This window comes from Cebidichthys violaceus, unplaced genomic scaffold (genome assembly GCF_023349555.1).
Source record: "Cebidichthys violaceus isolate CVI_PGR_0920_01 unplaced genomic scaffold, fCebVio1.0.p SCAF_1, whole genome shotgun sequence".
Classification (NCBI taxonomy): Eukaryota; Metazoa; Chordata; class Actinopteri; order Perciformes; family Stichaeidae; genus Cebidichthys; species Cebidichthys violaceus.
The window spans coordinates 16697903-16723046 of NW_027176262.1; the positions used below are offsets into that span (position 1 = coordinate 16697903).

A 25144-nucleotide genomic window follows, 5' to 3' on the forward strand; every position below is an offset into this window, starting at 1 on the left:
GCTGTCAGGTTGAGAATCCTCAACTAGCATAGGATGCTGCTGGGCCTTTTGTGATATTAGAATCAATGTTGGTCTCCTTCTTGGGGTCCTGTGAGGCTTTGAATCTCTCAGAATTGTTTATCGTTTTGTTTTTTGATATGATCCACATATGGTCTAATTCTTACACTGTTTTCTGTCAGGTGTTGAATGTGAATCTATCTGAGGGAGACAAGGTGGTGTTTGAAGATGTGGGCCACAGAGAGAACACCATGCTGGCCAATGAGTCCATTCTGATGAGGGGGTTGGTAGTAAGAAGCCACAGCAATCAGATCTCTATCCGCTTCCACAACCAGAGGTCTCAGGTTGGATCAGTCCTGCTCAGATACCAAGGTAAGTTTGTATTGCATGAAAGATGACATTTAATGTTTTTTTACTCCCTTGACATTTTTGAGACTTTAAGTTGAATTCACATTTTTATCATGAAATAAACTGCTGTTAAATATCACTGTAGTGCATATATACAAAGGAAGTAGAATTATATAGCTGTATTGCCTGTAGCAGATTTGATAATTAATAAATCACATATATAAAAATGTGTAATGATATTGAATTTAGAATTACGACTCATAAGCCCATAGATTGGTATGAAAAGGGATTCCAAGTGATGCCACTCAGCCTCAGCTATCAGATTAGTTTAAAGTAACTGTATTTAACATTCTGAATATTAATATATCATCAAACACATAGTATCTGTGTAAAGATATAGAGGAATAATGTCTACCTGAGCAGAGAATGAAGTCTCTCTCCCTCTGTGTGTTGATACCAGAGCTTCTCCTTGCTTTGCTGACATAGCCGGGCCGGCCGCATGCCTTTTAGTGCATTTGAACATCCCAGACTGATTAGCTCACGGCCGCCACTCTGCACTGCTCTCATATGGAGGTTACAGCTGTTCACTTTGTCCCGACCAACAGCGTCATCGAAGCAATGACTCCCTTCATTTCCCCCCCAGTTAAACACTGTAAACTCTGTCAGCACTTTTGCAGTTAGCTGCCGGCTTGCTGTTGCCATGTTGAGAGGCAATCAAAATCAATTGAATTTGTAGTTTGAATTTTTCAATTACTTTAATAAGCACATTTGCACTAATTTATTGATTAGTTAATTAAGTTAAAGCTCCCACACATTGAGCTAAAACTCTCCACAGATATACTCCACAGAAATACTCACTTTATGGTTGAACATGCTCACACTCACCGTCATCAATTTACAATATGTCACTTCTGACATGCATTCAACATCCTTCTGGAATTCTAAGGCAGGCAGCATAACAAATGTCATTGCATAATTCAGTGTTGAAGGCGATGTGCCATATGTCACCCAGGAAAGTCATTTATCCATGTCATTCATTTACCCAAAAATGATTATGTAGGCCTACATACTGCCAAATAACATGTAAAACATGTGAAAGCTTAGCGGACCCTCTGCCTCCGCCGTCTCTCAGTCCTCTGTCCCATCAACAACACCATTTGACTGCAAATGAGCAAAAGCACCAATACACTATTTAACGGAGGAAAAGGTGCTCTGTTTGTGTAACAAGTGTACAAGCATAGTGAACTCACCTATGTAGGCACATCTTACTATCTGAAAAATGAAAATACTGCATCATTGACTTTAGTCCAAGTTTTTGTTGGTTAATGGCTCAATCACTTTCTGCTGCCTCAAGATAGCAATGTGCCAACAATGCTCCTGATCGTGCCTCATATTAAAACCAACACGCCCATGTGCGCACGGATGGTACAACAAGTACATGTCCTACATAAACATGTGCTGTGCGCAGTGCTGTAAGATAGTTGGGAGATGGAGCCCAGGCATGGAGCACCACAAGAGTGCAGACCCAGCTGTATATAGTTAGATGTAAAATGCACACTTGAGCGTTTTTAAATGTCTTTGTTTACAGTAAAAGTCTTTATTGATTATTATAAGAATAGAAGATTTCAGGTTTTGGGACAAATTAAGCTGCAATTGTTATTATTACTATTATCACCATTATTATAATTATTAGGGGGCATCACCCTGTAAAATTGCTGAGAGACAAGTTGAGAGCAAACAGTTGATCATTCACAAATCCAGCAGACATTGAGCAACATCAGCAATCCTCTATTTCTTTCTTCTTCTTCTGCTGCTGCTTCTGTCCACCTGATGAATGTCAGTCCAATGTTCACTCTCCTTTTAGCTCTATTTGTCCATACCAACTACTGGGAAAAGTTTGTACGAGTCTCTTCAGCTGCTTAATGCTCCAAAATATTCACCACCTAGTCTCCAACTATGTTTGCTGCCGTTTGCTGTTGAGCAGGTAGAATGCAGTGGCTGTGTCACTGGAAAAAGCTGTTGGCTGATGCTCGAAGTTAGGTTAATAAGAGTAAAGTTGTGGCCTAAAAACCTGAACAGTGAGCTGAAAGATGCTTGAGGGCTCCATAAAGCTGAAGAGAATGGCTCACTCATGGATCAAACGTCTAACTGTTATCCCATAGATGTATCAAACTACACATTCAAAGGGATCTGTAGTATAAAGACTATTTCAGAGGATGGTCCAAACTTATAACAATAAAACTCTACTTGTCTTTCTTCGCAATAAAACAGCCAAATATATTGATATTATATGTTGGCACTAAGTAAAAGCAATCAACTGCTTCAGTGTAAAACTGCTGGTGTCAATATCTTCTTTTGAAAAGCCCAGAAAACACTCATTAGAATACTATTGATGTAGATGATGTAAAGTGAATTTAAGAGCTGCATGCTTCATCTAATTGCTTGATAGTCTTCCATTTGACTCTTGCATCACAAGAGTGATGCTGGGATATCGTGCATGTTGAGCAGCGGATGGGCCAGCTCATTCTGCTCCTTGGATAATTATAAACCATTGACATGCTGACAAATTAATTTAAAATGGGCATGTATCCAATATTCTTTGGGTTATTATGAAGATGTAATTGCAACAGGATTTTTCATGACTTAATTATGGGGGGAGTTGAAATGACTTTTTCCCCCGCATTAATTACTGCCATATCAGAAAGTAGCATGAATAACAGCACACATAAATAGGTTTGGTATTCAGTTGAGTCGGTCAAGCATAAAACAACCCAAATTGTTCATATTAATACATGATGACTTATCAGGTCATAGTATATCCTTCTGTATTCATCCTAAGTGAATAAGGTAAAACAAATTTAACAAACAGATACCACCATGAAGCTTCCCCAGTTCGTGACTCAGATTAAGACAAATCATTTTTGTATTAACAGTTTTCTGAAAGTAGGCATTATTGTATCATATATGAGGTCATTTGCATACATTTCTAAAACAGGAATCTGAATATTGGCTCAGGTTCAAAATGATTTTGTGATTTTGTCAAAGGTTTTATTTTGGATATCTTGTTATGTCACTCCATAAATCATACTATTAACAGCCATAAATAAATACATTTTCTGCATGTTCTAGGTGTAAAATGTTGTATAAATCAGGTTCTGAATGATATATAAACCAACCCATCCATAGAAAACTTCAAAATATAGAGAGGAATGAAACTGGAAAGTTTGGTGTACGTAAGTGCTACTAAAGTGGAGATTTATGGCTCAGAGTCTCATTTAGAGAAAACGGCCTTTAAACGGATGTTTTGTAAAATCACATCCATTTATTAGGCACTACAGGTGAATAGGGTAAAAATAGATATCGCCATGAAACTTCACCAATAATTTTTTTGTATTGCAAGTTTCTGAAATGGTATGTTAAAATATGCAAATGAGGCATTATATAATAATAACTTTTGGTGAATTTAGGAGAAATCTACAGATGGAGGCAAAAAGTGCAAAATCTGTAAATTGTCCAGGCCATGAAAATATATTTTTTACTTTCATTTTATGTCTGCTTTGTAAAGCACTTTTTATTGCTGCTTGTTTTGATAACGGCTATATAAATTACCTTTATTATTGTTATTACACAAGATGTGTTTGTCAACGAATTAAACCTTCATTGCACAACATGAGACTTATCGTCTGTAATCTAGCATTAAATATAACAATTACACAAAATTTTTTATTTTCTATAAAGTATCGTGTTTGTTCTCAAAATAAGGAGCCAAGGAGCCTTTGATCAGGCAACAACCAGGCTTTTCCCATCATGCCCTGGGTCTTGCAGTCTACGGAGAGAAGCTGCAGTGCCTGGGTCAGAAACCTAAGGCCAACGGTTTTCGTTGCCCACGTGTTGCATGATGTCAGAGCAAGTCGGGATCAAGTTGGACAGAAATCTAACCATCATGTATTGTGCAGCCACCGCCGGTGATCAAGTCTGAAGGAGACTGATAGTCACTCCATAGTGACATAACATTGCAATATGGCCTACGGCAATTCTAAAATAGCAGGAGCTTCTAGTAGCAGGAGGCAATAGGTGTAAAAGATGAAATGTGTGTCACAATAATATTTTAAACTAGAAAATTTCGCAAGAAATTTTGACAGTGTGGCTTCTACTGCCCGAAGACGTCGCAATATATACATAAACGCTGATGTTACCGGTAGTATCGTTGAGGTTCGATTGAGATAATGCTTCTCTCTTTTCTGCATTTTAGATTCATACTCTTGAAAAAGTTAAACCAAGTTAAAGCTGACGCTTTTATTTTGAAAACTTACCGGATGCTCTATCCCTTATCGGTGTCTGACTTCCTGCCTGGGTCGATCTGCTCTGTGTTAATTGACGCGATAAACCCGAGCCTTGGGCTCTCGCGCACCCTTCATTGAGGCAGAGTAGTGTTTGCTTCCCCTTAATGTCAGATCAGCAACACTAAATATGTTCCACACAGACGTGAAATACAGTACCTATTATATGGAAAGAAAGGACATATAATAAAAGTGTCTACAAATATTACAGTGTGTGCAGGAATGAGACAGCAAAAGGCACGCGCTCAACCCAGTTAGTGAGGGATTCACAGTCTGAGGTGAGGAACAGCTGGTCACTGCCTCACCTCACTGTCTCCTCTCTGTTTGAACAGGACATGCGCTAATTCAGAGATTTTGATTATAAAAATGTTTGGAATAATACAGAAATTACATTTATAGCGCAGATCAGTAGAGAAATATTAATATTTATTTTATTTTAGCATTATTTGTTTTTTACATTTCATCGTCACACCCTGACCGCACGTCCCTGCATAGAGCTCTGGGTGAACACAGACGGCTACAGTTTGTACTTCCTGATTCAACAACAACAGGACATCAGTGATGACAGGAGGAACATCGCGCCAACCGCATCGCTTCAAACGCGTCGCCCCAAACGCGTCTCTCCAAACGCCCCAAACGGGTCGCTTCAAACGCGTCGCCCCAAACGCGTCGCTCCAAATGCTCCAAACGCGTCGCTCAAAACGCGTCGCCTCAAATGCGTCGCCCCAAACGCGCCGCGCAAAATTCGCGTCACTGCAGTCTCATCGTGTCTGTGCAAAGACTTTGTATGTAATCTCATCACGCGAATAATTCGCCCTGCGTTCGGTGTGAACACAGCTGGCAGCCTCGTGGGGAGGGGAGGGGGGAGCTGCGCTCATGTGATTGGTTGAAAATGAGGCTGACATCTGATTGGCTACAGATAGGTCCATGTTAAAAAAAACGTATTTGTGAATCCGGCCAGGCAGGGGAGTCTCAAAAAACCCACCAACAAATGTGAAGAGATCCACAAACAAATACACACAAATCCACAAACAAATAGAAAACATCCACACACAAATACATACAAATGCAGAAATATATTTGTTCTGCGTGCATTTGTGAGTCACATTTATTTGTAAATCCTTCTGTGTAGAGACAGACAGACAGACAGACAGACAGACAGACAGACAGACAGACAGACAGACAGACAGACAGACAGACAGACAGAGAGAGAGAGAGAGAGAGAGAGAGAGCGCGTGCGTGCGTGTCACTGGTTGCCATGGTGACGACGCAGGGCCTGGAGAGTCTGTGAGTCTGTTTGTTTATAAACATCAGTAATTAGCTGAATTAAGAACACCTGTGAGCTTGGCAGACTTTTCATAAGAAAACACTGGAAAACACCTGTCAAACAAATGCACTTTATACCAAAACCATGAGTCCAATCAATAAAATAAGTGCACCGTGAGAGAGATAAGACTCTGCCGAACGCCCTGGTATGTTTTTTATGTTCATAGTGTTATAAATGTGAGCGCCAGCGCAAGTTACAAAACTGGTACCGTCTGCTTTCTTTGACAAATTTCTTTTCTGATTTAACATGGGGCCTAATGGAGTAGTTGGTTGGAATTCATGTCGCTCCACGGCTGTTTGAGCCAAATGTGTAAGTCCGTTGGATTCCATAGACACTTTGTTGCGACCAGCACAAGATTTCCAAGCTTTTTGGCCAAAAATGGTGTATAAAGAGTAAAAATTGTGGGAATGGGAGCAATTTGTTTGGAAAAATCACAGAACATTTTCCTGCTCTGCTTCACTCTGACCGTGATGTCATCACTCTAGCACTTAACGAGCTGCGCAATACACACCCATTATAAAATCTGAAACAGACCCAAAGTTTTGCTGAAACTAAATCGGTGACTTCATGAAAACTATGCTAGCTAGCAAAATGTCCATTTGGCTCAATAACGTCCATCAATTTGTCTACGTTTTAAACTTTGAATCATGTTTCTACGTTAAAGTATGGCTGGTCAATATGGGTCCAAAGTTAAGTGTTTTTTTTGCTTTCTTCACGCCGAAATCCCATTCAAGTCAATGGGCCGATTTTTCATCGTAGATTGCGATTTTCGGGGAAACCGCTGGACGAATTTCTTATAAAAGTCATAGCTCACGATTCCCGATCAAACCGCACATGTTGAATTACTTTTTGAGCAGGTGTTGGCAATGCTGTGGGACTAGTTTCACGGCAAACTCTGATGTGGAAGATGGAGAATAAGAATAATAACTAGAAAATGCATTTCCTGCTGAAAATGCGTTGGAATGCTGAAAGCTGAAATGAATTGCAAAAACATTGCTGAAAATACAGAAATGAGAGACTACCTGTCTGAAAAATGTTGAAGCCCGAAAGCATTTAAACTGCACTGCTGAAAACCCTTCTAGTTGAAACGTCTAACTATGGTGTCTGTAGCTGAAAGTATGAGAAAGAAGAAGGCTTTGAAAATTGAAGAAGTTTAACAGGATTTGAAGATTTTCTCCATAGATATTTTATTCAAAACAAATTGCAAAAAGCTTAATAATTCAAAAATGTAAAGATTATAAATATGAAAAGTCATATCACTCTCTCCTGAAAGAGCTGAACATTTTGATATTCGAATGGTTTCTGTGGCTTAAAAAATGTCAGCAGTAGTGATATTTGTAGAAGTTGTAGTAGAGGTATTGTTTGAAGTAGAAGTATTAGTAGCATTAGAGATATTTATAGTAGTAGTAGAAGTTGTAGTTGTAATAGAAGTATTATTAGTCGTAGAAGTATTAGTAATTCAAAGAAGTAGTAGAAGTAGTCGTAGTAATAGCTGTAGCAGTGGTTGTTGTATTTAATATAACAGTAGTAGTAGTAGAAGAAGTATTAGTAATAGTAATGGCAGTATTTGAAGTAGCAGTAATAGCAGTAGTAGAAATACTAGTAGCATTCATACTAATAGCTGTAGTAGTATTAGTACTGGTAGTAGTATGAATAGCAGCAGCAGTAGTAGTAGTAGTAGTAGCAGTTGTAGTATAAGTAATAGTAGTACTGGTCGTATTAGCAGTAGTGGTAGTAATAATAGCAGTAGTAGTAATGGTAATAGTTGCAACAGCAAAAGTTGTAAAAAGTTGTAGTAGAAGTAGTATTAGTAGCAGTAGTAGTAATACTAGAAATATTTGCAGCAGTAGTAGTAGTTGTCGTAGTATTAGTAAGAACATTAATTATTTCAACAAAAAAGCCTCATTTTGAGCTTCATGTTTAAATACAGTTAATCCATGGGGCTTTTATTTTGAAAGGGTGGGGCTGGGTGGGTTAGACAGGAGGAGAGGAGACTGAATCATAATGTTAGATAAACACAAACAGGTTATTAAATGACAGGCTTCATCAAAAGCATTTCAGTTGGAATTCATTCGGTGGGGCTTGTACTTTAAAATGGTGTGTGTGTGTGTGTGTGTGTGTGAGTGTGTGGGGGGGTCCTCTAAAAGTCTCTAATACCTTGAATGACTGTATAAGAGATACACACGCAGAGAGAGAGAGACACACAGAGATAGAGAGACACACACAGAGAGAGAGATACACACGCAGAGAGAGAGAGACACACAGAGAGATAGAGAGAGAGGCTTGTGTCTGTGAGTCTGTGTGTTTATAAACTTCAGTAATTAGCTCAAGCACGAACACCTGTGAGCCTGCCGCCTTTTCATTTTGTTTAAATGGTGTCTGTAGCTGAAAGTATGAGGAAGTAGAATGATCTGAAAGTTGAACAAGTTTAAGAGGATTTGAAAAGTTTCTCCATAGACATCCCATTCAAAAAAAAATTGCAAAATGCTTAATAATTAAAAAAGTTGAAAGATTAGAAACATAAAAAGACATAGCACCCCTCTCCTGAAAAAGCTGAACATTTTCATATTTGAACGGTTTCTGTAGCTTAAGAAATGTGGACGTTATTAAGTGCCAAAATACGTACGGAAGAAATAGTTGAAGAATAAAGATTCGAAGAACAATACTTGGAATGCTGAATCAGCATTCCAACAATAATAAGCCCGCAGGATTACAGTCAGTGTGCTTTGGCACAGGCAGTATTACTGCCTTGTGCCACAAAGCCACACTGAATAATAAGCCCGCAGGATGGATTACAGTCAGTGTGCTTTGGCACAGGCAGTATTACTGCCTTGTGCCACAAAGCCACACTGAATAAGCCCGCAGGATTACAGTCAGTGTGCTTTGGCACAGGCAGTATTACTGCCTTGTGCCACAAAGCCACACTGAATAAGCCCGCAGGATTACAGTCAGTGTGCTTTGGCACAGGCAGTATTACTGCCTTGTGCCACAAAGCCACACTGAATTAAATATTGTGATATTGTCAATCAGCTTCTCCAGATAAGGAAAACATATTTGTCATATTTGCAAATCATACCGCAAATGCAATATCAGTTAAAAATATCACACTTAGACATTTTTTCAAATTGTTCAGCCCTATAGTCAATGTGTAACAGACAACCAAAACGACAAGATTGATGCTCAATGTCTGTTTAAGTGTGTTCTTTTAGCTGTGCTGCTTTTTCTTCTATTACCTCTGAGACACTGAGATTGTACTCAGCCCAATATTACCAATGAAACCCATTTCCAGTAATCAGTGAGCTGTGGAAAAGTAAATAAGTCATTGAGTCTTGCTTTAAAATAGAACTCTGATCTTTAACTAATTGTCAGAGAAGAGTAAGACAGCAGTCATGATGCTTCTGTTATTTATTGGCTCTCTGTTTTAGAACCAGTTGAGCATGTGCTTCTGTGGTGGTCACTGACAGTCTACTTCAGATTTACTTAGAATTCACTAGCTAGGACCCTGCCTCAGCAGAGGGCGAACTTTCATTGATTATTTGGAGCATTGAGGAATGGTTGAGGGAGATTAAGCCAGGGTGAGAGTTTAGCGGTTTGGGGAAGGCTTAGTTTATTATTTTTTTGCTGGGACAATGCACACCAATCAACAGTCAAAATGTTGATTGGTGAGTTGAGGATCCACTGCGGCTCCCATGCCCTGCAGATCCCCAAAAGAAGCCCTCCTAAGAAAGCAGGGCTGTCTGCCCGTTGCACAGGTCATTGAAGCTGGCGAGAGTAAAGTTGGTAGGCATTGAAAGATAGGTTATCGACGATGGAGTTCTGCTGTTCGATGATCGGCAAAATCGAGGTAGGATTTATGGGTTTAACGACAGCGTTGAATATGGCGAAACCGATGTTGGACGGGTCTCTGCAGGAGGGCAAATCTTCTGAACTTCGGGAATGAGAAACGAGAAAGCGATGGCGTTGCGGTGGCCCAGACATGAGCTGCATTGAGAACGCACCCTTGACGGATGGGTGTCGCAGCGTCCTTTGATGATTGGGTAAACGGCTGCTAGGTTGTCAGGAGTTAAGAGATGGACTTGCTGGGCCATTCGTGGCCCCACGTAATGGCTGCGAGGCCCGGTGGCGGAGGGCACTGGCATCTCGGTGCCAGGTGCCCTGGCATCTCGGTGCCCTGGCATCTCGGTGCCCTGGCATTCCGGTGCCAGGTGCCCTGGCATCTCGGTGCCCTGGCATCCCGGTGCCCTGGTATCCCGGGGCCAGGTGCCCTGGCATCTCGGTGCCATGTGCCTCGGCTAGGGCAACTTGCTGTGGTTACTGGAAGTAGGCGGCGGCGGGGGCACTGGCATCCTAGTGCCAGGTGCCCGACCCGGGTTACCCTGCTAAGGCTGGTTGATGTGATTGCTGGAGGTAGATAGCTTGGGGCACTGGCGTTCTGGTGCCAGATATCCTGGCTAGAGAGAGCTGCTGTAGTAGGCAGCAGACATTAAGGTTCCCCTGCCAGGTTTGGCTGATGTGACTGCTTGTAGACAGCTTGGTAGCTATTCTCATTAAACGTGACTGAATGAACGGTTCTCATGAACAAACTCATGGTTCTCTGCCATTTGTCCAGGGATAACCACAAATTGCTGCAGACGCGATATGTTTCTGTATCATCGTGTCGGCTTTCGTGTAGGTTATGATGACCTGTTGTATATCATTGTGCGGAGAATTTAAACTACACTTTGATGGTATTACTTACTGAGATGGCACTTAATGAACGAGCGAGGACAAATTAAATCAAACGCGAGTCGAGACGGATGTCATTATGACTCCGTGAATTTATGAGATTGCGATCTGCTAACGCTGTGCTACGAGGAAGTGCCGTATATCATGCTCGGAGTAGTAACATGGTACGTTGATTGCGTTACGTAGTGCAGCGATGGCACTGATTGAACGAGCGAGGACAGATTGAGTCGAACTTGAGTCGAGGCGGATGGCATGGCAGGTAAATGGTGCATTTACATGCTCTGTGGATGATCCCATTTTTGTCGTTTTGACTCCAGTGAGATTAAAGTTGGAATCTGCTAACGACGTGCTACGAGAAAGTGTTGTATATTATGCTCAGAGCATTAAGATTACGTATGGATTACGTTACGTCGTGACGAAGGCGCTGATCGAACGATCGTGCATACATACTATACTACTATAGTATAATTGAGTGTCATCTAGAAACTACTGGCCCTGATGGCCAGTATAGTTAATGAGAGTTCAAGGCACTTCCGTTAATTGCTTCATTTTCAGAACCGGAGGTTGTTGCCTGTGGCTAACACGTATCAACTCAAAGGAACGTATTCTGTGAAAGAATTGGTCAGCCCATCACGACTCTTTGGGCTCGAGGATTTTAGGAGAATTGTCCCTTTAACAGCTGCGCCGATGTCGCGAAGTTTGGCATGCGCTTAGAGAGGGGGACAGAGGAATCAAGACCTGGCAACCCGGTACCTGGGAAGAGGGCAGAATAAGGGTGATGTGAAGGAACAGCCGAAGTACCGACTGGTGAATCCAGTCCGGAAGGTGGGATGGAATGCTGTGGAGATTGAAGAGAGAAGAGAGAATCGGTATCCCGGTGCCGCTATGAAAAGTTGAGTTTGCCTGAGGTAGTGGAGGGGGATGAGAGGCGACACGTTGCAACCTGGCAACCCGGAACTTTGGTGGTGGGAGGGCGGGGCTTGGGGGTGCTTCGTGGTGTCACGGTCGTTGTTGTTATGCCGATGTGAATTGGATGGAGGTACTTTGTGTTTTTAGCCTGACGTGACTTTTGGAAAATTGGAAGGAGTTGGAACGTTTGGCTTTGTTGTCGGAGCAGTGGTGAGGAAGCCCTTTCTCTTTCAATGCGCTTAGCAGGCGGACTACGGTCCAGTCGGACTTCTTAGCTGGTACTGTCTTCGACGGGGGACTTGGCTGAAGCGCGGGAGCGGCGGCTTTGAGCGCGGCGTGCCGGGGAACCGGAGTCGTCGGAGAATCGTTCCCGAGAGCTGAGTCTGGAGCGAGCGGAGGAGGAGAGAGGGGACTTACGTTTCCGTTGTCTATGTCTTGGGGTGGCAGGTCTCCCTCTGCCACCGGGATGTGAGTTATTGGAGGACGGCCGTGGATCTGAATCTTCGTATAGTGGGATTCTGGCGGGTGGATACGGCTGATCGGCTTGTTGGAGATCGGCGGGTTTGGCTGCGTTGAGCTACCTGGGTACTCCCAATAACAGTTGGCGGCGTCTTGTGGGTATCCCTGGGTTTTTTGGAGAGGACAGCAGATCGAGGGCTTCCCTTGAATGTATGAGTTGCCTCTGTGAAGGCAAAAGGATCGTCGTCGTCGGATGGGCTAAGGATCAAATCCGTGTTTAAGGCAAGGTAAGTCTTTTTCTGCATGGCGTTCTGGTTCCAAATGCGGAAAGCGCGAACAAATCGAGGCTAAGAGTAGGTATTTATAGGAGTCTGGCCGGAAGTGGTGGAGTGGTTGAGGCATGGTCCTGCTCCTGAAATTCAGCTAAGTTGTATCTCCAATTAAATAATGTTGCACACAAAAGAAAAGATCAAAGAACACTTTTTACCATTCAAAAATGTTGAAAACTATATTTAACCTAGCGGAAAATTACATCCCAACAGATTTACCACTCAATACAACAGTTTAGACTGTTTTGCCTAAATGTTTCAGTTCACCTCAGGACCTTCATGCTCTATTTTTAACACCTGTTTGGTCTTTATCGTGTATCATTGTCTTCCATTCTAATTGTGACTCAGGCTACATCCACATTACTTCAAACGAAAACGATCTCCGTCCACACGGCGTTTCAGCCATCGTTTCCGAAGTGATCTCCGTCCATACTACACGCCTGGAAACGAATATCACGTGACTCTTCACGTTCACTGGGCATGCGCTGATGTAAACAGGAAGTAGATTGTCGTATTTTGTAACTAAGCAACCAGAGTAATAAAGTAGTCTTTAATGATCGTAAGTATGTGTTTGATACTTAAGATCTTCTCTCAAATCTTCCTCTATAAAGTCAAACAGATACAGTTCGTGGAAAGTTTAATACGTTTTATTTTTCAGACTTAACGTTAGTTACAGCGCTGCGGGTCTCTCTCTCTCTCTCTCTCTCTCTCTCTCTCTCTCTCTCTCTCTCTCTCTCTCTCTCTCTCTCTCGCCGCTCACCGATCGCTACAATAACAGCTGTTTCCTCCGCAGACTTGCAGACTTTAACTGGACAGCAGCTGCTAGTAAAGACAACAAGGTCAGCAATGCCTGTAATCAGTTGTCAGTTAACCTGGTAGTCGATCGCGGGTGTTACGTCATCGTTTCCAAACTTATGCGTTTCCGTCCGTCCACACAAATACGCTACCCGGAGTTTCCAAAGTTATCTGGCTTCGGGATCGTATCTAAACTCCTCCGTTTACGGTGCTCCAAAACGCCGGCGTAGTGTGGACGCTCAGTGTAACCGTAGCAAAACATATGCGTTTCCAAACGAAAACGGAGTAATGTGGATGTACTCTCAGACAAGCTGTCATGGCACCAGAATTATGAAGAATGTATCAGAAGAATGACACATTTCAATCAAATGCATGTTAAATATAAGCGGTCCAGAAGGGTCTGATACTACGCAGCTTTTTGTAGTCCAGAGTTGACTGTACAGTAAAGTATCTCTCCATACAGACAAGGCCCAGTCCCACAGAGGTTATGACATTCTGTGAAATTGAATCTCATCACTGAAGGATAATTCCCACCCACAGTGTCCTCTCCTCTACAAGCCTGTCACACTCAATTACTCCCAATGAGCTCTGATGAGCGAGGCGTAAACGTATCTCCTCTGTCACTTTATTTATTGATGTCCAGGCACAGAGGAAGATGCATGTATTTTTCATCAGTCCATGCAGAATGCAAGACAGCTAATAGACCATTTGTCTTTGTTAGCAAAAGGAAATTTAATTTTGCTACAAATATAGAACGTCAGCTGGGCTGTCAGTATGCAGGATAGTAATCCAAAGGGTAAGAGACTGATACTAGTAACTGGGGCAATGTCTGTGATAGCAAGTTATACTTTTACTCTGTATCATGAGAGCATTCAATGCTTTAAGCTTAAAGATAATATGCTAGACCAGCTTATAACCATGGAGCTGTTTCTGCAAATGGGAGTGAAAAGAAAAAAAATTGAATACTGATATCAATGCATACAGTTCAACAAGACCAAGGGCGTTATTAAAGGGCATCTTTAATTCCCTTGCATCGGAAAGGGACCCCCTTCCCCCCACACAAAAATAAATAAATAAATTAAAACCTTTAAGGGGGAAAATAAAGTAAGAAACCTCAAGGGGATCAACAGAGGAGGGATTCCTCTCCCAGGAGGAACAGTAGCACAATAGATGTCATGTGTACAGAATGAATGATCAGTAATTTAGTATTGCACTTGCAAAAAGTTAGGGCACTAAATGAAACATTTAAAAAAAGAATGGTCAACTTTGAAGCAGCAAAGTATGCAAATTTGTATTCCATTGTTGAAGTCAAGTTCCAAAAACATTGGAGAACATCTTTCAATATTTCCTCTTTGCCGTTCACCCACGGTGACACAGTTGTCACAGACACTTTAAATATCCTGTAAAGTTCCTTATAGAGTTGTATCCTTGATTTTAACTCTTGAAGTCCCTAAGTGACACATATGGAACATCCTGGTGAAGTCATGTGACAGTGAGTTAATTTGTGTACCAATGACATCACTTCCAAAATGGCTGCCTGGCTGGCCAGCACATTTGGCAGAACTAGCTAATTTCAAAAAGCTTGTTTTTGTTGCTAAAGGTAAGTTTCAACACATTTAACAATTCTAATGCTTTGATAACATGTCCTACATTGCACCTGCAACTGTTCTAAACATATTTCACAAACAAATGTATGTCTAAAAAGTTATGAAAATATTGTTGTGACAGATATGTCACATTAGGCTTTTAAATTTTTAGATGGGTTTGTGCAATCACAACACAGTTGCACAGTTAGCTTAATGTTCATTTGTGAAGATTATCTTGCTAAACAAAGTGTGTACGTGTCATAAACGTATGTTTGCCAACTTGCCAATGTTTGCCAATACATCATCCCTCTATAATATAACTGTTTTCACAGACTGAGTAGTATTAACCATGAAAAGTATAAGTTCAGTGGAGAGTCCTTAAATAATCCAGAACTGCAAAATGGTACTTTCCATTGTGTTTTTTTTAAGTTATAGCACTGATGGAAATTAGCACAGCAGTTGAGCTGAAAATAATATCTACAGTATCACTGTCAATGTCCGTAAAGTGATGGAAGGCACAAGAAAAGCATAGTTCTTTCCAAAATTTAAAATATTGGGTGTCAAAAAAAACGGAATTATAAAATCATTTTTTAAAAATTTAGTAAATACATAGTGGAGTTACCTACAGTATACGCATGAGACCACTGCTGTAAACAGACCCCATTGGGACACAAACAACATCTTTTTATAATGCATGTTTGTTTTTTACAATTGCTAAAACACAATTTATGTAGAAACTCTTCACACCAAAAACATACATATACAAAAAATACTAAATTTCTTACATCTCTTGAAAAAGCAGACTTCATTCAAAACAATATCAAATTTTCTGAAAGTAGTATTTTAGCTTCACAACTTTACATACAGTGCTGTGAAAAAGTATTTGCCCCCTTCCTGGTTTCTTATTTTTTTGCATATTTGTCACACTTAAATGTTTCAGATCATCAAACAAATTTTAATATTAGACAAAGATAACCTAGCCAAAAGATAAGCTATCCAAACCAACTTGGCCCTATGTGAAAAAGTAATTGCCCCCTAAACCTGATAACTGGATTTGCCACCCTTGGCGGCAACAATTGCAATCCAGCATTTGCGATAACTGGCAATGAGTCTTTCACGGCCCTATGTGAAAAAGTAATTGCCCTCCCTTGATAAATCATGAATGAACTGTGATTTTTTTGGAAAGCTGAGTTCAATTTCACTATCCACACCCAGGCCTGATTACTGCCAGACCTGTTGAATCAAGAAATCACTTAAATAAAACCTGTTTGACAAAGTGAAGTCGGCTAAAAGATCTCTAAAAGCAACACATCATGCCGCGATGTAAAGAAATTCAAGAACAGATGAGAAACAAAGTAACTGACATGTATCAGTCTGGAAAGACCCCAGAACAACATCTAAAGAACTGCAGGCCTCACTCGCCTCAGTTAAGATCAGTGTTCATGATTCAACAATAAGAAAGAGACTGGGCACAAATAGCACCCATGGGAGAGTTCCAAGGCGAAAGCCACTGCTGACCAAAAAGAACACAAAGGCTCTTCTCACATTTGCCAAAAAACATCTTGATGATCCCCGAGACTTTTGGGCAAATATTCCGTGGACTGACGAGACAAAAGTTGAACTTTTTGGAAGGTGTGCGTCCCGTTATATCTGGCGTAAAACTGACACAGCATTTCATAAAAACAACATCATACCAACAGTCAAACATGGTGGTGGTAGTGTGATGGTCTGGGGCTGCTTTGCAGCTTCAGGACCTGGACGACTTGCCATAATTTATGGAACCATGAATTCTGCTCTCTACCAGAACATCCTGAAAGAGAATGTCGAGCCATCAGTTCGTGACCTCAAACTCAAGCGCACTTTGGTTATGCAGCAGGACAATGATCCGAAACACACCAGCAAGTCCACCTCTGAATGGCTCAAAAAAAGCAAAATGAAGGTTTTGGAGTGGCCTAGTCAAAGTCTGGACTTAAATCTGATTGAGATGCTGTGGCATGACCTTCAACAAGCCGTTTCTGATCGAAAACCATCCAATGTGGCTGAATTAAAACAATTCTGCAAAGAAGAGTGGGCCAAAATTCTTCCACAGCGATGTGAAAGACTCATTGCCAGTTATCGCAAACGCTGGATTGCAATTGTTGCCGCCAAGGGTGGCAAAACCAGTTATCAGGTTTAGGGGGCAATTACTTTTTCACATAGGGCCAAGTCAGTTTGGATAGCTTTTCTCCCTTAATAAATTAAATCATCATTTAAAAACAGCATTTTGTATTTACTCGGGTTATCTTTGTCTAATATTAAAATTTGTTTGATGATCTGAAACATTTAAGTGTGACAAATATGCAAAAAAATAACAAAACCAGGAAGGGGGCAAATACTTTTTCACAGCACTGTACAAGCACTAAATAAACAACTCTTTCCACTTGACAACTGCACACTGATGTGCACCACTATCAAAACACCACTATCATTTGTAGCATGCTGCAAATAGAGATTAAGAACACAAATACAATGTGTATATTATCAATACTCATAACAGTATCAGACACAATGACTAACTGACAATGACATGAACATAGTTACTGTATTGTAGTGTAAACTAAACACAGTATTTGCTGATCACAGCACAGAGCAAACCTGAATCTATTTATAGTGTTCAAGCTCTGGTTTCTGAGTGATCTAATTTGTTACAGCTGTTTTCACAAGTGCATTCTGGGTGCAGGTGATTGATAATTGAGTGTGGTATTTCAATGGCAGTGTTTAGCAAACAACACACAGGCTTTTAGTTTTTACTGATGTGTCTAATGGAGATAACCATATGTTATTTGGAAAAAGCAGCATTTGGAAAACTTAGTGTAAAGTAGAAAATGTGCTTATAGGTTAGCAAATCTGGTCAATAGATACATGAGCTAGTGCTTTCAATAATTGTGCCACAAGTACCAGTTTTTGTGTCTTCACAATTATAAAGAACTGTAATCGATATTTGTATAATAACGATGCTTTAAATGTGAAAACAATGTGAAAGTTGTCAATACACCTCCCCTTCAGCTTTATCAGAGACTTTCAGCTGTGTTTCAGTAGAAAAGCTCTAAAAAGCCACTCTACGGTAGCTGCTCAGCACCAAACAACAGACACCCCAAATTCAAAACAGAGAGAAGGTCAGAAAAAATTATGTGAAAAGTAATACTGTACTGGTATTGCATAGTTGGTCTTTTGTCTTCAGTTGGTACTGCTGCAGCTCCTACAGTGACGTTTTAGCACAGGCATGGGGAAACTACGGCCCGTCGAATATTGGTACAAAATTGTCCAAATTATAGTAAAGACTGCATTCCTTTTGCCTTTTTCCTGCAATACCCGGTGTTTCAGTTGATCTCACTAGATGGCGCACTCCAGACACAATTGACTAGCTGGAGTCTGGTCTATTCTCTCTATTGGTTCTTAGCAGTCATGACGTGTCCTTCCATGATTCGTCACGCCCCTATCACGTGACCCTTTCCCGGAAGATCACAAACAACAACAGCCTTGATTACCGATCGACTACCAGATTAATTCAACATGGACAACTGATGTGTTGCTGACCTTGTTGTCTTTACTAGCAGCTGTTGTCCAGTTAAAGTCTGCATTTCTGTGGAGGAAGCAGTTGTTATTGGAGTGATTAGTGAGCGGCGTGTCCAGCAGCGTTATCAGACCTACGGAGATGTCTGAAGTCACGGTTAGCGGCTTTGAGGAGAATGGACACAAAACGGAGGATTTTCCTGTCTTTATTCATGCTTATTTTGTTCTGCACAACTATTGTGAAGTCCGCAGATAAAATGTAAAGGAACAAAACATAAATTGCTCTCCAGTACGACAGAGACTTCAGCCACCAGCAGAGCTACGAGTGAGAACAGACAACAACGAAACCGAGGAAACGAGTGAGTGACGTGTGTTGACCACATTTATGGATCATAATCTAGTAAACGTTTATGTGAAAGGGTTCATTTTAAACTAAATTTGATGTGTGTGAGAAAGAGAGAGCAAAACCTGCAGCGCTGTAACTAAGTCAGAAAAATACAACTTTCCACTAATTGTGTCTGTTTGACTTTATCTTAAGTATCAAACATGACTTTTCATTCTTAAAGACCATTTTATTACTCTGTCGTATTTTGTTTAGCTAAGCAACCACTCTACTTCCTGTTTACACCGGCACCCACCCGCATGGCCAGTGTACGTGAATAGTCATGTGGTATTTGTTTTCAGGCGTGTTAGTCTGGACTGAGATAATATCGAAAACGATGCTGAAATGCCGTGTGGACGTAGTAGTGTGGTGTAGCCTAATTCACCTTTGCCACTGCATTGAGCCCTTCTGTAACAATGAGTGGACCAAAGAAAAGAAAAGTCGACAGTGAGTGCCGAGTGTTTAATGAGGAGTGGACAGCTAAATATTTTTTCACGAAGTGCGATCAAAGGCTGTATGTCTTATTTGCCAAGAAACCGTTGCGGTTTTCAAAGAATACAATATCAGCTGCCACTTTTCCACCAGCATGCAAACTACACTAGCAGTGTACGTAAGAAAGGGCGGCTACTGCTCAGAGGTTGGCAGCCAATTTAAAGACACAGCAAGATATTTTTCTCCGACAAACTGCTATTCAAGAGTCAAGCACCAAGGCAAGTTATTTGCTAGCATTGAAACTAGCAAAGGGCAGCAAGCCTTTCTCCGAAAGGGAGTTTTTGAAAGAATGCATGAGACAGCAGGTCTCTTGTGTCCAGAGAGCAAAAACTTAGTTTATCACACAGGACAGTGACTCGCCGTGTAGAACTAATTGACGAAGACTTACCCAGCGAGTTAAACAAAAAAGCTGAGTCATTTAAGTTATATTCGTTAGCATTGGACAAAAGTAACGATGTAAAAGACACCGCTCAGCTTTAAATTTTTATCAGAGGGATTAATGACAATTTTAAAATAACGGAGGAATTTTTGACCATGGAATCTCTAAAGGGGACAACACGAGGAGAGGACTTGTATGGCAGGGTGTCTGGTGTCATCGAGAGGCTGAAGCTACCTTGGTGTAAACTTGTGAATGTCACCACAGATGGTGGTGTCATCGAGAGGCTGAAGCTACCTTGGTGTAAACTTGTGAATGTCACCACAGATGGATCGCCAAACGTTACAGGAAAAAACGTTGGGCTGCTGAAAAGAATCCAGGATAATGTGAAAGAGGAAAACCCTTAGCTGGATGTAATTTTCCTTCACTGCATAATCCATCAGGGAGCACTGTGTAAGTCTGTATTGCAGCTTGATCATGTAGTGAAGCCAGTCGTAAAACTCGTTAACTTTATACGAGCAAGGGGACTTCAGCATCGTCAATTTATTAAGTTCCTTGAGGAAACTGATGCTGACCATCAGGACTTGCTTTATCACTCTCATGTCCGCTGGTTAAGTTTGGGGAAAGTATGTCGACGAGTGTGGGCGCTCAAAGGGGAGATTAGCTAATTTTTGGAGTTAATCAGGAAAGCTGACGATGTTCCCGAGCTGAGCGACGCAGATTGGCTTTGTGATTTTGCTTTTGCTGTGGACATATTGACACACATGAATGAGCTGAACATAAAGCTACAAGGGAAAGATCAATTTGTGCACGAAATGTACACAAATGTGAGAGCCTTCAAAGCCAAGTTGACTTTATTCTCAAGACAAATTTCAAACCATTAATTTGCTCATTCCTTCATCCCTCGACTTATGAAGAAATACAGCAAATCGCTGGACGACCTGCACGTAGAATTCTGCCGTCGGTTCTCTGATTTTGAAAAAATTTACAAGTCACTTCAGCTGGTGTCATGTCCCCTGTCACTATGAAACAGCGCCGCAGGATTTGCAATTGGAACTGATTGCTCTTCAATGTGACTCCATCTTAAAGGAGAAGTTCAACTCCCTTAAACTGGATGAGTTTTATGCTTCACTAAGCGAAGTCAAACATTAGGAGGATGGCACAGAGGATGCTGGTGTTGTTTGGCTCTACCTACGTGTGTGAGCAGACGTTCAGCGTGATGAACGTCAACAAATCACGCCACAGATCCCAGTTAACTGATGAACACCTCAGATCTGTCCTGAGAATTACCACAACCAAACTGACATCAAACTTTGATGCACTGGCAAAAAAGGGTGACCAACAACACTGTTCCCACTGAAATTAAATGTAAGTTTTCTTTACTTTTTAGATGATGTCTTTTACTTGTATTTTATATTAGTTCACACAAACACTCTCCATCCATCTGCTACTGGCCCGGCCCATCTGTTAAATTTTAAAACTCATTGTGGCCCCTGAGCCGAAAAGTTTGCCCACCCCTACAATTTAGCAGCTTTTAATTTTCTGCACTATTCTCTCTCCTGCTGTGTTGAAGCACAGCAGGAGATATATGAAGTTATATCTCATTTTAATATAGTAATTGATGAAATGTTGATAATAAGAGGGGCCAAAATCGGGTAATCTCTCTCTCTCTCTCTCTCTACCTCCCCTCTCCCACACGGAGACAATTTCCTCTCAATCAGCAAATATACATTTGTTTCAGTAGCCATTTGTACAAAAAGTACACATTTTCACATTTGCTCACCTTGCTTAGAACTAAACTTAAACTACACATCTGTTAGGTTTTTGGACGCCAAATTGGACCAGTTTGTGTGAAACGACTTTATTCTTTCACACATTTCTGTAAATACTTTTGAACAAATCTGCAGTTTGGGAGGCCAACACAATACATTATCTTCAATCACTATATCTGCAACTATGCCCATGTTACCTTTTTGGGATGTTCAACATCAAGCCCTGTGACCGTCCATTATTTGAATACCAAGCTTCTTTATCAAATTATGGTATCCATACCAGCTTCCATGGCAACCTCACTAGTTGTTGTTGAAATATCTTGCTTTAGACCAAAGTGTTACTGACATTGTCATTCTCGTGCTAGCAGGGCCAATATAGAAACACACCGAATGCTGTCACGAAATACTGCCCATTGGAGGACTGGACAGTGCGCAATTGCAGAATCCTCAATGGTGGACTGCAGTAAAGACATTAGCATCAGCTGCTGATGGTTCACCTCATGAGCTCCTTCATGGTCCCTATCATTACAAACCCCATGTGTCCCTTCATTGGCCCGTAGAGCAGCTCGCCATCAGAGGACGAGAGCTCTGCAGTCCTACTGGGTGATTCACCTCTGGGTGGGAGGTCTGATGCTCCACACCATGTTAGGCTAATTGAAAGAGAAACAGCAGAGTGATCTTGCTATAACAACATGTCCACGTAGTGCAGCCACAAGCCACTGCCACTGAGCTGAGAGGCTGCTGCAATAAAGCACAAATGAAATGGATTGCAGGGGTGGAGGCTGGGTGTGTGGGGGTTTTACTGTACTTCTCTGGCTCATTGACTCACAGGGAGTGGGGGAATACAGAAGAGAGACACATTTCCAAAGCAACACAGATTAGACCACAGTCTGCTGGCAATTTGTTTCTCCCCTTGTTCTTTTCTATCCAGCTCATCCTGCATCATCTGTGGGGCCCTACTTTATGTATGATCTGGGTGTTTCTGTGCCCTCATCCTCTCTTCCCTGCTGGCTATTTATCATTGTTGATGGTCTCTTGAGGATGGAGAAAAGAAGTGTGCATCCCCATTGGATTCTCCTCGGAGCAGCTACTGTAGGTCTTTCTTTGTCGTCCTCTGCCGTTCTCTCTGTCAAGACTTTTCTCCCTGTGGATCACACTGAAATTAAGGCAGTGCTTAAAATGTCTGGATTTGTATTAAAATAATACATAGTTTCTTTAAAACCACCAGTGGTATATTGGCAGCTCCTCCTTCAACAAATTATTACAAAATTATTATTATGTTATTATCTAGTCATTATTAATATGAATATTGTGTTGTCAGATGTCAGAGCTGAGAAATGATTCCAGAGTATTGCTGGAGGAACTCAATACTCACCAGTCTAAAATCGATTGTTAGTGGAGTATGGCACATTATGCCATACTCCACTGTAAAGAGCTGAACATTCACTTAAAGTTATTTCATGGTTTTTGTCATGGCCGTTATATCTCATTTAAAAAATATATTTGTTCAATTTAGGTTTTAACTTTTTAATTTACGTAATTTTAACATTACACTTCAAATAGTGGTTGCTAAAACCATTAGAAATTATATGCACAGAATATGCCATTATATCTGGCTGAAAGTTTTCAGGGTATTAGTATTAGACAGGGATTCTAATAAAGAGTTAAGAAATAGCTATTTTTCTATGATCTTCACTATCCGTCTTAACACTTGTGTCTTTTTGAACTCACCAAACCTAACAAAAGGATTTTGCTTCATGTCACGCTGCTAGGAAAAGAGCGGGGTTGACATTAACTTGACTAAAGACTCGTGACTAGTGAGTGACAAACAGGTCACCTGACTAAAAAGTCAATAACAAGTAACGAAGAAAGTCTTGTGTTTGACCCATCCATTAACCCATTGTGGACTATTTCGCACTGTACAAAAGTTGTCAAAATATTTTGACAATGACACAAACAACAGTCTTCAGGGTTAACGTCCTGCGTTTGTTTGACTCATCTAGCCATGCCATGCAGATGTCATTCCTAACGACCTTCTGAACCTTCCAGTATGTTTAGCAGGCTCTTCAAACCCATATCTAGTAGGCTGATAACCGCTGATAACACCCATTCAGTCGGCTAATAACATTTGCAGTGTCTGCACAAACACAACTCCAAATGAATGCTGATGTTGCTCTGTGTGTGTAAATGAGCAACTTTAACATGTTTGCCATAACAACTTGCCTTAACTTTATAAGGTTATAATTACTGTTGTATTAAAAATCAGTTATTGCAGGTTTAATATGTACTGAAATAAATAAATATCAGAATTATGAATCAGAAAAGCATGAATTGGTGTAAAGCGTGGGAGAGGAATGATGGCACTCAGCTATCGGACACAAGTAGTTGAAGGCACAATATCATTTTACATTAGATTCAAATGTAGGACGCCACCAAATTTGAGAAAAACTAAGAAAACTTGATTTACTTTAATTCATATTAATCAATCAAGTCTCAATCTTAGGAATGCTACACAGTTCTTGGCATGTGTACAGTGACTAAATATTTCATACAGTGTCACAGTCTGAAGAACAGACAACAGGGGATGGGCCCAAATGCAGACAGACTGTAGGAGCAGAAGGATATTCATTTTAATAAAGAATATTTGTTTTCTCTCATACTGTAGATCTGGGGATCTTTGATTGTGTAAGTGTGGCATCTACTTGTAAACCTCTCAGTACTACATTCAGCACTTTAAAGTTGTAGTTAACAGGAGGTGGAGCCTCTACAACCAGGGTGTGCACAGGTGTACAATACTTGGATGAGTCCAAAAGTGAATACTGAAAATCCAAAAACCAGGAAAGGAGGAAAAAAGAAATGAAGGCTACAAACCATGAACATAGGAGACAAACTGAAAATCAACAGACAAAAGACAAGACTGTAAATACACAAGAAACTAATCAGACAACAAGACAATACAACACAGATTATCCACAGAAAAAAGGAGGAAAACCCACAAAGACAGGAAGTCAAACAAACACAAGACACAAGAGGCAGGGAACATCAAAATAAAACAGGAAACAAACTAAACCAAAACCAAGGCTGCAGTCGAATAGTCCTTTTTGCTCAGGAAGGTTCCTAACTAAGTGAAATGATGCGGAAGTATCTAAGTGGCCGCTGTGATTCTCTTCGAATTCTCTCAATGTTAAGGAAAGGTGCTTCAATGCTTCCTTTATTAGCTCCTTTAGCATAGGAAACACTGAACCTTCCTTTACGAAAGGAAAGTAGATAATTCGGCCTCACAATGCTGCGCCAACATTTAATGTGACGCACCATATGGCTGTCCATGAAAACAAACAATATGCTATCTTACACAGGTTTAACAATTATACTCATACAGTTATAAAGTAATGGCATTCCTGTTGATGAATATGAATAGACAGTGACAATCTTAATGAGCTTAATGAAAGTGTTGGATTCTCTAAACACCACGGTTGTCTTTTCCTAACTCCTCATGAACCCTCCTTCACATCTTTCCTTGACCCTGTGATGTTTTCCATAGAGGTCAAGGAAAAGTGGTTAGGAATAGACATTAGGAGGTCATCTTTGGACTTTTCGACCGCAACCCAACATCATGACACAGGTTAATCAAATGATCACATTCTCATGAATGAAATATTTATTGCTTTGTTAACTACACATACAAAACAGACAAATACATCATTTATTTTACTTTAATAAAACGAATAAAGACCAACTCAATGAATCAAGTATGA

General features: G+C 40.8%; 1 protein-coding gene and 1 pseudogene across 1 annotated transcript in view; both read left to right on the forward strand.

Moving 5' to 3' along the window:
* sez6b (seizure related 6 homolog b) overlaps nucleotides 1-25144 on the forward strand; it is a 271755-nt gene that overhangs the window by 188659 nt on the left and 57952 nt on the right. The window contains exon 4 of the mRNA XM_068712637.1: nucleotides 180-369. Within this exon, the coding sequence (XP_068568738.1) occupies nucleotides 180-369 (190 nt within the window). The remainder of the gene's footprint in view (nucleotides 1-179; nucleotides 370-25144) is intronic.
* On the forward strand, nucleotides 19776-22043 carry LOC137887655 (general transcription factor II-I repeat domain-containing protein 2-like; annotated as a pseudogene).